This window comes from Mytilus galloprovincialis, chromosome 8, assembly GCF_965363235.1.
Source record: "Mytilus galloprovincialis chromosome 8, xbMytGall1.hap1.1, whole genome shotgun sequence".
In the NCBI taxonomy this organism is placed as follows: Eukaryota; Metazoa; Mollusca; class Bivalvia; order Mytilida; family Mytilidae; genus Mytilus; species Mytilus galloprovincialis.
In genome coordinates, this window is record NC_134845.1 from 18,128,881 (window position 1) to 18,142,803 (window position 13,923).

At 32.7% G+C, this 13,923-nt stretch overlaps 2 protein-coding genes across 3 annotated transcripts in view; both read right to left on the minus strand.

Annotated features, from left to right (window-relative positions):
- LOC143085225 (uncharacterized) overlaps positions 1 to 13,923 on the minus strand; it is a 41,687-nt gene that overhangs the window by 4,342 nt on the left and 23,422 nt on the right. The window lies entirely within an intron of this gene.
- LOC143042904 (uncharacterized) lies at positions 859 to 5,170 on the minus strand. Its single transcript, XM_076215414.1, has 2 exons — positions 4,571 to 5,170; positions 859 to 1,521 (listed from the first exon to the last, which is right to left on the minus strand). The coding sequence occupies exons 1-2, from the start codon at positions 4,941 to 4,943 to the stop codon at positions 1,316 to 1,318; spliced, it is 579 nt and encodes a 192-aa protein (XP_076071529.1). The 5' UTR covers positions 4,944 to 5,170; the 3' UTR covers positions 859 to 1,315.

The following is a 13,923-nucleotide window of genomic DNA, read 5'->3' on the forward strand; positions in this document are numbered from 1 at the left end:
AAAATCAGATTTCTTACTGCCCTTTTTTATTATGTTTACTACGTTCTAATTATCTGTGTGCCACTTAACTGTTTGACCTTTTAATGACATAGATATAGACTGCAGTACTCTATAAACTGCCTCAAGCTTTCTCCAAGTAGAACTTTTCAATTTTTCTCCATCGTTCCAACTACCCATAATCTCTTCGTCTATGTCTTTTACCAAATAGCCACCGTAACCTACGCCCGAGGCATCTGTGTATACTACACTCGAGTATTGCTCAACAATATACAATTCTCTGCCATTCATTTTCTCTATATTTTCCTTCCAGAAAATTATCTCATCGAGAGATCTACTGTTCAACAGAGCATTAGCATTCCAGCTTGCTTTATACAAAATGCATTCGTACATACCTCTTGTACGTAGTCTAACTACAGGACCAACTGCCCCTTGCATAGATATGATCTGACCAATTATAGAAGCAAGAACCCTTGCCGAAACGTGTATTTCTCCCTTACCTATTTTGTGTATAATTCTATTTAAAGTATCTAACAATTTGGAATGTCGACTTTCCGTGACCGAAACCATGCCTTTGTCAAATTGCCATACCAAACACAGCCATACCACATTTTGGCTAGGTGTCCGATTGCATTTATCTTTCAGAACTTTCTGAACAACTATGCTAGTTTCCTGGGCCTGACTTATCTAGCTCGTCAGCCCCGCCTAAACCATCGTCTAAATACATGATAATTTTCAAACCTGAATTTCGTAAATATTTAACAATACACCTTACAACTTTGGTTAATATATAACCAGCAGTAGATATACCAAATGGTAAAACATTAAAGACGTAATATTTTGTTTTTATTGTTAGCTACCGTCAACGGATTGACCACTTTAGGTTTACATGAAAATTCTTTGATGCATCCTAATTCTATCAACTTTAAAATCTCATTTTCTACGAAATCTGAATTCTCTAAAGACGATTTGTTGTTATTCAAAAATACCTCACTTGGCTCTGTGTGAAAAGGTATTTTATATCCATGTTCTATGATATCAATAACTGTCTCGTTAGCGCAAATAATATTACGCCAATAATCAATTGAACTTCTTAATTTACCTACAGGTGAATTACATGAAACCATAGCATTTTCTCTACCAAAATTAACAGATAAATCATTACTAAATAGTCTAGTACTTATCTTATCAGACTTCTTTCTAAGTTTGCCAACCCTGTTTATAATGGTCTGACATCCAATGTCCTGACAAACCACACTCATAACATTTTCCGGGTCGATGCACCACAGGAATGATTAACTGAGCTGAATCGAGTAGACTATAGGGCAATGTAAGGAGTTATACGTGTCTTAAACTTTTTGTGGCTCTTCATTTTCCTCGACGCTTTGTTTTCTGCTCGTATTATGCGTTTTTCGTCTTCTGAATCATCTGCTAGGTTGTGCGTTTCATACTCAGTAACTGTTCTCCATCCGTTATCGGACTGATCCGCGAGCTTAATCAATTTTTGTCGATGATTAAGATTCACTGGGGTAAAGCTGATGACCGTAACTGCATTCACGGTCATCCCAAGATGTCGGATGAAAAATTAGGTCAGTTTCTGTATTGTCTGTTAAAGTGTTTCTATATCATTTTGTTTACAAATCATACATTGAAACGATGTAAATTTATAAAAGAATCACTCGGAAATCACTAATTACTTCTGAGAAATGTGCATGAAACGGGAAATTCGATTTGAAAAAATCGCCAAGATGACCGTAAATCACAATCGAGATGACCGTAAATCACAATCGAGATGACCGTAACAGAATCAGCGATTCATAACAAGGCTGACCGTAACTGCTTTTAAGATGACCGTAATTTGTAAATGATGATCGTAACTTTTAAAGGATGACCCTCAATTGTAAGAAATATCCGTATTTATATAACTATCTTTTTGTATCAAATGATTAATCGTGTTGGTATACACATATTAATATGAAAGTTTTATCCTATAGGTAGAAGAAAATAAGACGTGCTTCAAATGCAAAGATTACCATATGTATCTTTTTTACAATAGAGGGTTCAATTTTTAAAATGAATTTGCCAAAAGACATGCGGTGCACATCCTTCAACTGCTCGACAAAAGATTGTTTTTTGTTTCTGGGATTCCTTTTAATGACATATAATAAATACACATTTTAAAAAATGCCAAAAAATTGCATGTACACCCATTGATATTATATCGTCTTTCATTTTGTCGTGCAAATAAAATAACAGAAATATTTTGAAAATATCATTCGAATAAACTAGTGAAGGTGAGCTCCAGCAAAGTAGATCCTTAAAATAGTATTGTACGAAAAGCGTATCACAAGGCGGAACGTTGTCAATTTGTATATATACAGAAATGTTATTCATACAGTCAGGATTCTACTTCTTCAAAATTATCTCCCCATTACGTCAGTTCATGCTCACAGTCGTAGAAATGGAATCCATTGTAGGGATGACGCTCTGCCAATTTTGCTCTTGAAAACTGATAAATTTATCCACATAGCACCATTACGATCGATCGTTATATGTCAGTTATATTTTAAAATACAAATGTATCTACTAGCTAATGAGCATTAGTTAATGATCTTGTCTGCATTGATTCAACTTAAAAATATTGTCTGTTTGGATGTCAGATGGAATTTTTGAAAATTCTTAAGCATTTAAAAAAATTCTAATTATATATTTCGTGGAAGGGCAGACTAAACATTTTCAGTGGTTGAAGATTATAAACCCTAGTTATCACACACACATTTTCATCATCCAAATTAAAAGACTGTCGTCAAGTACTTTGAGAAAAAATAGCTATTCGAACACACCTACTCTGTTTTTGTGATTCATTAGATAGGTATCTCAATTGACCCATATATTTCATCTTTTCGTACTGTCATTTTTTTACGTTATAAATTCAACCTGTAGCTTTGATATATAATAATGATAGAATCTGAAGCGTGATGCTATATAAAATACTCTTGCTTTGTACGTTTTAAAGACAAAATATACACCCCAAACATGCCCTAACATGAAAAGGTGCACTCGATTTTTCTCTTTTCGATACAATCGTTACCTGTTTTGGGGAATTTTTTCTTGATTCACATAATGGAAGGGCAGACACGAAAATTTCTGAACTAAAAGATTGATATGTTCTCCGTCCGTTATAAAAAAAATCGGAGGTTATGCATTTTCTACATCCAACTTATAGATACTATATATAAAAAAGAAGATGTGGTATTATTGCCAATGAGACAGCTATCCAGAAAAGACCAAAATGACACAAACATTAACAACTATAGGTAACCGTAAGGCTTTCAACAATGAGCAAAGCCCATACCGCATAGTCAGCTATAAAAGGCCCCGATAAGAACCATGTTGTCGACTTGATATCTTATTGTTTTGCATTACTATGTAATAGATACATTGAAAACTTATGCAAATGGTGTTTTTAAAATAAGAAAATTGTCGTTTTATTTGTTTCTATTAACTTTTTAAAATTTTGTTACTATATCAAACATTACAGTTAACTTTTATCGCTTTCTCGATAAACACAGAGTTTCGATTCTTTTGTTCTATTTCAAAAGTGTTTCCGCCTGCATATATCAAGACATATTAAGATTTTAATCTGCTTCCTCTGGACCCATACACATGGGCTCGATTACCAAATATTCGTATGTATTATTAATGTTTTTAATGCTCCATTTATTAGCATTAGGTTTTTCTGGTCTGTGCGTACGTTCGTCCGTTCGTCTGTTTGTTTGTCCGTTTGTCCAGCTTCAAGTTAAATAAAATTGAAACTTAGTACACATTTTCCCTATGGAATGATCTTTTTAATTCTAATGACAAATTACAGTTTTATCCCATTTTCATAGTCCACTAAACATAGAAAATGATAGTGTAGATGAGGCATCCGTGTACTAGGGACACATTCATGTTTCTACAAATTTTCGTCGTATCGCTGTAAATTTGTGTTAAAATTTTAACGTCGATATCAATAAATATTTCATTGTTTACGAGAAATATGCAATTTACTATCATTGTTATAAATCCTAAATATGGCCAATTATATTATAGTTTAAAAAAAAGAAATTTATGAAACATATTTATATCCGCTAACCGAGCCCCTATTGAGATCGACAAACTCAACAAAAAAGCTTTGAATACAATACGGATATTTCTTAGAATTGATGGTCATCCTATAAAAGTTACGGTCGTCCTATATAAATTACAGTCAGTCTTTACAAATTACGGCCATCCTCTACAAGTTACGGTCATCGTTTTACCAATCACGGTCATCCTTGTTTTATGTTACGGTCATCTTGAAAATATTTTGATTATGATTTACGGTCATCTTAACGATTTTTTCAAATCGAATTTCCCGTTTCATGCACATTTCTCGGAAGTATTTAGTGATTTTCGAGTGATTCTTTTATAAATTTACATCGTTTCAATGTATGATTTGTAAAGAAAATGATATAGAAACACTTTAACAGACAATACAGAAACTGACCTAATTTTTCATCCGACATCTTGGGATGACCGTGAATGCAGTTACGGTCATCAGCTTTACCCCAGCCCAAACCTTCACAAATGTTCCTCATCGCGCCCTCTGTACTTTCGTTGTTGTCCTGCGATTCTTTTAGAATACTTCTGGCCTCTTTAATCTTGTTGGTGATTTTTGTGTTAATCTTGAACTGCTCTTCGTTTCCCTTTCGCTTGAAAACGTAATTTTCGGTGTTCATCTGCTGGATTTTTGACATTTGAGTTTCTGATAGCTGCCTCTGCGTTTCGTGAACGGATCTCTGAAACGTGTCTAAGCGACTAGACATTAATCTGTCGATGCTCTGCAGCATCTCGTTTTGGTTCTGGCTCATAGCGTCTTTAATTTTCCGGTCGATGAGCATGTTTATTTCTGCCGGCTCCGACATGTTTAGTGTTGAACGTCTGCGGCTAGAATGATTTTCAAACACACGAAAATTAAAAACCCGCTTTCACCTAATTAACATAAGAATACTTATTGACACAATCCAAATGATTGGTCCACGTAACCACGTGTACAACTACACATACCAAAACCCGCCAAAAAATATACAGTTCTTATAAAACGTCCCTTTTAGACAACATTTTCCCGCTATACTCCGAAACGCGGGAAAATACATATATGTATGATACTGCATGTATTCATGACTGTTATTGTATACTTTAGTTGATCATTCCATAATATCACTGAACCATACTTATATATTTCAATCCGACCTGGTTGCATTAGGAAGCAGGACATTTGTCATTTAGACAGTAATCAGATGATACAAATAACAAAAGGATATTTTTCAATGATATACAGCTGTTTAAAATACCTCTTTGTCTTTTTCGGTTTTCTGTTTTTGAAAGAAGACATTAAAAAAGTAAGAGAATCCCTATTGAATTGCTGCAAGTTAATAAATGATATACAACACATTTCTAACCATCTGTCAAACTTGAAAAATAAAACAAAAACGACAGTTCCTATGATATACACAATCATTTACGACGAAAAAGTATTGATACGAGTTATCGAAAGCACACCAAACTCATGATAGTGCAATATCGAAAATTAAATCACAATTCTCTGAAAATTATTAATTGCAGATATCTTTCCATCTTTGAATATAGTTTTTAATGAATTAGGATGGCCGCCCAGGTAGTCAACTGAGTTTTGGTCTCTGCAGTTTTTTTGGCAATTTTATGTGATTTTTGACAGACCAAATGTATGATATTCATATGAGGATGTTCAGTATGATTATCTCTACACAGTGAAGTAACTTTTTGTTGAGAAAATTTGGATTTTCAACCTTGAAAATTCTGAAGAAAGATTTTTTGTTGTGAGAACATTTCAGTAAAACTGTTCATAATTGGAAGTCTTCTATTTACTTGTCTGGAAAATTTTTGGGATTAGATTTGTGAGTACTATTTTAGTTTAACAATGCCAGGTGGGAACTCTAACGACAAAGATAAAAAAAAAAGGTGACAAAAAGAATGTACAAACTGTGCAAATATTGTTTGCAGCTAAAAAAGGTAGTGATAAAGGAAATCCAGCTAAAAGAACTCACACAGATGTTTCATTGGATAGTAGTGTAAATATGACAATTGAATTATCAAATCTCCAAACAAAAGCTGTTGAAGAACTGTAAAAAGAGAATTAAGGCTTAAGAGAGTTGATCGTTAGCCAAAGAAAAATGATCCATGAACTTCAGATAAATGTTAAAGATAATGGTATTATTTCCAAACAAGCATTACAAATGTCTAACTATAATCAGCAGTATAGCAGAAAGTTCAACATAAAAGTGATGAATTTCCCAGAAAACAATGATGCAAATCTAAGAGAGATCTTTAAAAGTAGAATTGTTAAAGACACTTTGAAGGTAAACATTCGACCTGATGAAATACAAGCTATTCATATGATATCAGGTAAAGAAGGAGAACATAGACCAGTCATTATAATACTCCTAAAATCTGAAGTGAAATACCGCATTATGAGAGAAAAGAAAAACATGCATAAACAATGCACTTTTAGACTAGTTGATGATGTTACAAAATCCAACATGGAACTGATTACTAAACTTCGTGATAGTAATCAACTTTATAGTGATTGGTACTTTAATTGTGCTGTATATGGGAAGACTGAAGCAGGTAGCCATTTGAATTTTGATATTTCTGATGACATTGCTAAGCGATTGAAATAGCTGGTAACTAATTGAGGAATATATTTTTGTATGACAGATACATTTCAACTGGATACATTTCAACTGAAATGTAATTGTTTTAATGTATAATATCTTACTAACACACGAAATATACTAGTATTAATGGGAACTATATATCCACCAAAATTTTCATTATTTTAATGATTAATATTATCATTATTTATGTCATCTTATCATTGGTTCTTTTTGGGTTTGTTTTTTTTCCGACTTAAAAATTTCATTTTAATGTTTTTTTCAATGTGAAATTTATGATTAATAATTACCTTTCAATTTTTATCTTTTGACAAGCAGTCAATTCCTTGTTTCGACATATTTACTTAGTGAAGCGTTTTGTTTATCTCTTATACATTGTGTATGAAAGAGTGTCTGGGTTTTTTTGGGTTTTTTTTTTCAGATGAATTAAAATAGAAGGTCATTTTTGTTAGTGTGAATAATATGCATTTCAGAATTGTAGTATTTAATGCCATAAAAGCTGCAACACATCAAAGATAACATCTATATGGATGTGGGTTATCTTAACAGTATAAATGTGAGAGAGAATGATTGTGTAAAATTATGATTGTGCAAATGTAGTTAATTTAAGTTTATTTCATTGTATTACATTGTTTTGCTTGTTCTTGTGTATAGACAAAAATATTGTATCTCAAGTCAATATAACATATGGATAATCACATAAAATTTTTGTCAATGAATGTTAGGGGTCTTTTCTCTAATGCTAAGAAAAGATCTGATGGTTAAAAGGAAGTAAATATAGATCGCTGGCGCCACCTAGATTTTACATCCAAGATAATAGGTAGAAGTAAATTTATTTTCTGCTGCCTTGGTAATTAGAAATTAAAATTGAAATGGTGAGAAATGAGTGTTGGCCATTGGTGTAGAAATAGCGAGAAATTTAGAGAAAACTCTCTAAGACTAGCAAGATTTTCTGTGCCAAATTAAGCAAGGGGTGTTCTTCATTCATACTATTTCGAAAATTTCGGAACCGTTGAGTACCCTTAAAAAATGCCATTTTTCTATCAAAAAAGCTGCGGCACCATATGTGTTTGACCATTGCAATTACACCCAAAGGTGTTGATAATTCAGAATTCGAAATTTTTTTTAATGGATCTTTGATAGTGGAAAGGCAGGACCAAATAAGGCTACCATTGTCGGCTATGTAAATAATTACTTCCTTGTAACCTAAAGCAAAATGACGATTTCTGGCGCATCACTGTTTTTTTCGAGATATTTTAGAAATTGGATCGGTAAATTAATAAGGTACTAAGTGATTAACTATATCAGAAGAAAATTGCTGATCGCCGTGAAACTATAGTCTATATCAAATGTTTACTGTTTTTTTGTTCTTCTGTCTCAGGGGTAGGGTTCATCGATCTACTGTAAAAACGAGAATTCTGTCAATGACTCTGTCTTTAATAATTTCTCCTCATCCTCGATAACACTGAATGTATTTATGCATATCTAAAAAAAGGGGGGCTTATTTTTGATCATTTTAGCGATTTTTTTGTATTTTCAATGGCTAAAATGTGCCAAAATGACCGTAAAATATTAAAAATTAGGTAAAAAATCAAAGGCTATACATATTTCTTCTTAGTATCGTCGAATTGAATGTTCTGAACACAATTCATATAAAACACATAACAGCAATGATGAATTCTTAGTTTCAGCATTTTTATAGTCTATTTCATAAAATATTTTGACTCTTATGCAACGGTGTCCTTATATTTGCGATAAAGACATATAATTTGGACACAGTTATTAAATCATCAGCCTAAAGTCTTTAATAGACCCCAATCGAACTTCATTAATCAAAAACCGCGTTTTAAATATAACCAAACAGTCAAAAAAAGCTGGTCAATGGCCCCAAGTCTGTAAAAAGTAACGTTTTCTGTAAAGGGGGGTACCTGTAAAGAAAGTCATTTTAAATGGTGAATAATTGTCTCTTTAATCCAAAATTTTGAACTTAAGCAACAGTAGTATATAGTAATCGACTAACGTAAAGGTTGTCCGATTTTATTTCAATATGTGTCAGTATAGGTTAAAAGGAAGTAAATATAGATCGCTGGCGCCACCTAGATTTTACATCCAAGATAATAGGTAGAAGTAAATTTATTTTCTGCTGCCTTGGTAATTAGAAATTAAAATTGAAATGGTGAGAAATGAGTGTTGGCCATTGGTGTAGAAATAGCGAGAAATTTAGAAAAAACTCTCTAAGACTAGCAAGATTTTCTGTGCCAAATTAAGCAAGGGGTGTTCTTCATTCATACTATTTCGAAAATTCCGGAACCGTTGAGTACCCTTAAAAAATGCCATTTTTCTATCAAAAAAGCTGCGGCACCATATGTGTTTGACCATTGCAATTACACCCAAAGGTGTTGATAATTCAGAATTCGAAATTTTTTTTAATGGATCTTTGATAGTGGAAAGGCAGGACCAAATAAGGCTACCATTGTCGCCTATGTAAATAATTACTTCCCTGTAACCTGATGTCTTCAACCGGGTGAAATAAAAAAAAATAGTTCGATTGTGTGTTTTCAAGAGACACACAGTACAAGAAATATTGAAACTTTATTGGGGATGAATGGGGTCATCAGTGTTACTTCAATTATGGTGATAGTAGAAGTGCTGGAGTTTGTGTCATGTTCAGGGGTGGTTATGATTACGAAGTTCATGAATCTCTTATAGACCAACATGGACGATACATCATATTAGACTTGACTCTATACGAGCAAAGGTTAACTTTGGTATGCTTATATGGTTATAACACAGTTAAACCAGATTTTTTCTGTGATATCCGACAAAAAACTATGAGATTTTCGAATACAAGTTTCATCTTTTTGGGTGACTAGAATGCAGTGCTGTATTAGAATGATGATACTTATAATGAAATATATATGACAGACACCCCAACTCCAGGAAAAAGATTGATGAAATTAAGGGAACACTTTTACTGTTAGAACCTTGGAGGACATGTTATCCTAGTGATAGAAAATTTACATGGCGTCAGAAATCTCCAATTAAACAGAGCCGTCTTGATCATTATCTTGTATCTGAGGACCTTTTTACATTGATGGAATCAACAACCAGATGCTCCGCAGGGCGCAGCTTTATACAACCGCAGAACCCTGAACAGTTGGGGCAAGTATGGACACAACATTTAAGCTTGATACAGCTCTGAATTTGGATTGTGATTAAAAAGTTGACACAACATAGGTTTCTGACACAGAATGAATGTGGTCTAAGAACTTAAACTTAAAAACTTAAAAATTTTAAATTGGACATTTACCTATTATGGTCCAATATCCAAAATCTAAATACATGGTTAGATTCAGCATATCATAGAACTCCAAGAATTAAATTTTTGATGAAATCAAATAATGTTCAATTTTAGACCCTTTAGACCTCAATGTGGACCAATTTAATAACCGGGCCAAAATATTAAAAATCTAAATACATGGTTAGATTCAGCATATTGAAGAACCCAATATATTTAATTTTTGTTGAAATCAAACAAAGTTTAATTTTGGACCCCAATTTGGACCAACTTGAAAACTGGGCTCATAATCAAAAATCTAAGTACATGTTTAGATTCAGCATTTCACAGAACCTCAAGAATTCAATTTTTGTTAAAATCAAACTAAGTTTAATTTTGGACCCTTTGAACCTTAATGTAAAACAATTTGAAAAAAGGACCAACAATTAAAAATCTAAATACACGGTTAGATTTGCCATATCACAAAACCCCAATAATTCATCTTTTAATGAAATCAAACAAAGGTTAATTTTGGACCCTTTTGGCCACTTATTCCTAAACTGTTAAGACCAAAACTCCTAAAATCATTCCCAACCTTCCTTTTGTGGGCATAAACTTTGTGTTAAAATTTCATAGATTTCTATTTACTTTACTAAAGTTATGTGCAAAAACCAAGAAAAATGCTTATTTGGGACCTTTTTTTGGCCCCTGATCCCTAAACTGTTGGGACAAAAATTTCCAGAATCAATCCCAACCTTCCTGTTGTGGTCATAAACCTTATGTTAAAATTTCATAGATTTCTGTTTACTCATACTTAAGTTATTGTGCGAAAACTAAGAAAAACGCTTATTTGGGCCCTTTTTGGCCCTTAATTCCTAAATTGTTGGGACCAAAACTCCCCAAATCAATCCTAACCTTCGTTTTATGGTCATAAACCTTGTGTTTAAATTTCATAGATTTCTATTTACTTATACTAAAGTTATAGTGCGAAAACCAAATGTCTTCGGACGAAGACAACTATGACGACGACGACGACGCCAACGTCATACCAATATACGACCAAAAAATGTTCAATTTTTGCTGTCGTATCAAAATTATTCCTGGATACAGGACAGATCACTCCATTATATTTACTTTTACAGCATCCTTAGCTAAGCGGAGCAAAAGGTACTGGAAATTTAATTCTCAGCTTTTAAGAGAACCTGCATATGGAGATTTAGTTATAAACTGCATCAGAGACACTGTTTCTGATTTTTTCTCTAGGGGTGATTTCGAAGATTTTCTTCATGTTCAGTTATCTGGCAGTGATCAGCTATTTTTAAAGGTTCTAAAAATGAAGATACGTAGTCTTACTATCACCTACTATTAAACAATAAACAATCAAGGGAAGAAAAGATGTTTTCAAGGGACTGGAGAAGAAATCCAGTATTTAGAAAACAGTGTAAATCTAAACCCTAGCGAAATTAATGTGACGTCACTCAATCAGAAAAAGTGTGAATTAGAGAAGCGACGACAGACATTAGTTGAGGGCCTCATTCTCCGTTCTCGTGTAAATTAGCATGAGAATGGAAAAAGATGCACTAATTTTTTTTGTAAGTTAGAAAAGAAAGCCTTCTTAAATAAAACCATGACTGAACTCATTGATGACCAAGGAAATCAAATTTCTGATCAATCTAAAATATTGTTCGAACAGGAGCAGTTTTATAGGACACTCTATACATCTAAGTCATTTAGTAATGATGATAATCAATTTTTTAATCATGACGTAAAAGTTCAAACTCAGTGCAGAACAAAAACTTTCTTTGTGAGGAAACTTATCTTATAAGGAATGTGGAGAAGCGTTAAAACAGATGCAAAATGGCAAGTCTTCTGGATCTGATGGATTTACAGTGGATTTTTTCTGATGTTTTTGGAAAGATAATGGTCCATTTGTCTTTAGATCTCTGCAATTTGGATATGAGTTGGGCCATTATTCAGATTTTCTATACCAAAGTATTATTACTTGTATTCCTAAGGAAGGGAAAGATAGGAGGTACATGGGTAACTGGTGACCGATCAGCTTGATGAACACAGTTATGAAAATTGCATCTGCAGTTCTTGCTGGTAGAGCTAAAAAGGTACTGTTTGCCATTATTAGTGACACACAAAAGGGCTTTATGAAAGGAAGATTCATAGGAGAGGACACTCTATGACTTCTATATGATTTAATGCACTATTTAGAAAAATATGACATAGAAGGATTGTTATTACTAGTAGATTTTGAAAAAAAGACTTTGATTCTATAGAATGGGATTTTTTAAAGCAGGCTTTGATTAGTTTTAATTTTGGTCCTTGATTTTGTAAATGGTTTGATGTTCTTTATACAGATGCTAAGAGCTGTGTCATTAATAAAGGTAATATGTCCCAATTTTTCAACCTTGAAAGAGGCTGTCACCAGGGGGACACGTTATCTTTCTATTTATTTATTATTGGGATGGAATTACTTGCTATAAAGCTAAAAGGGAATTCAAAAATAAAAGGGGTGAATATAAATGGGAATTTACCTCTCATTTGTCAGTATGCAAATGATACGTTTTTTTACACTTGATGGAAGTGAAGATTAATTAAAAGAGACCCTTTTTTGTTTTGACAAATTTCACAAAGTCTCAGGATTAAAGATAAATACAACTAAAACAACAGTTGTTTAAATTGGAAGTAAGAGATATTCTGACTTGGTTTTATGTCCTGAAACAAATCTAAGCTGGTCCTGTTCAAACTTTAAGGTTTTAGGATTAAATTTCTCTTTTGATCAACAGTGTATGCCCAGTTTGAAATTCAGTGCAAAAATCATTGATATTTCAAAATTGTTGAAAAGTTGGCAGCATAGGAAGCTAATACTACTTGGCAAGGTTACCGTTATTAAGACTCTTGCACTTCCGAAATTGATTCATTTGCTTACATCTTTACCTAATATGTCAATCCACGTTAAATGAAATCAACAGATTATACTTTAATTTTATATGGGATGGAAAAACAGAAAAAACAAACGTGATACACTGATTGCAGATAAATAGGAGGAAGGTTTGATAATGGTTCATTACAATCTTTCAACTTTTATCTTTTTTTTTTTTTATTAAAGTCGGTTGGGTGAGGCGATTTTTTTGCAAATTTAAATGGCGGCTGGCAAAATATTCTTAAGTTAATACTGAATAAATTTGGAGGTGCAAGATCTTTTTCTTTACAAAACTTCAAACTTTTGTAGATTGGAAATCAACTCAGCAATCCGTTTTGGAAAGATGTCTTTCAAGTCTTTCACTCATCTAAACCCATGTTAAAACTAATGTTAAGGAGTTCCTCTCGCTTGATATCTTGAATTTTGTGAAAACAGAAGACTTCCCATTATATAACAGATTGGGAGTTGCTGTTGTACAAAACCTCTGTCACATTTTTGACCATCAAAAGAGAGATCTTTTCACATTTGATCTGATTAACCAAAAAGTTCAGACAAATAATTATATGCACTATTACAGTTTAATATCAAATATCCTTTTGGAGGTAAAACAGTCCCTAATACACTGATACTGACTTAGAAAATTTTACTCCACAGGAAATTTTTTTGTAGAAAATTACTAGCAGTAAAAATATCAAATTCATATATAATAATCTTATTGTAAAATGTGCACATCCTCAAGTTGTAAAATTTTCAAAATGGAAGGATGAGCAGCATTCTAACATTGAAGACTGGAAGAAATGCTTTTGCATACTTTAGAAAGGTTGTAGAGATACATATTTGTATAACTTCCAATATAAGTTTTTACATAGGATTATTCCTACAAATACATTTTTATATAAGATTAAAATCAAAGATACAAAGTTATGTTCTTTTTGTAGATGTGAAGATGAAAGTATTGGACATTTATTTTATAATTGTCAAGT

What these genes read in the sequence shown, in the direction of transcription:
- LOC143042904 (XM_076215414.1), bottom strand. Translation starts at nt 4,943, where the DNA reads ATGTCGGAGCCGGCAGAAATAAACATGCTCATCGACCGGAAAATTAAA. An exon ending in CTGGGGTAAAGCTGATGACC is followed by an intron (nt 1,522 to 4,570) that starts GTAACTGCATTC and finishes GCTTTACCCCAG; the next exon opens with TGAATCTTAATCATCGACAA.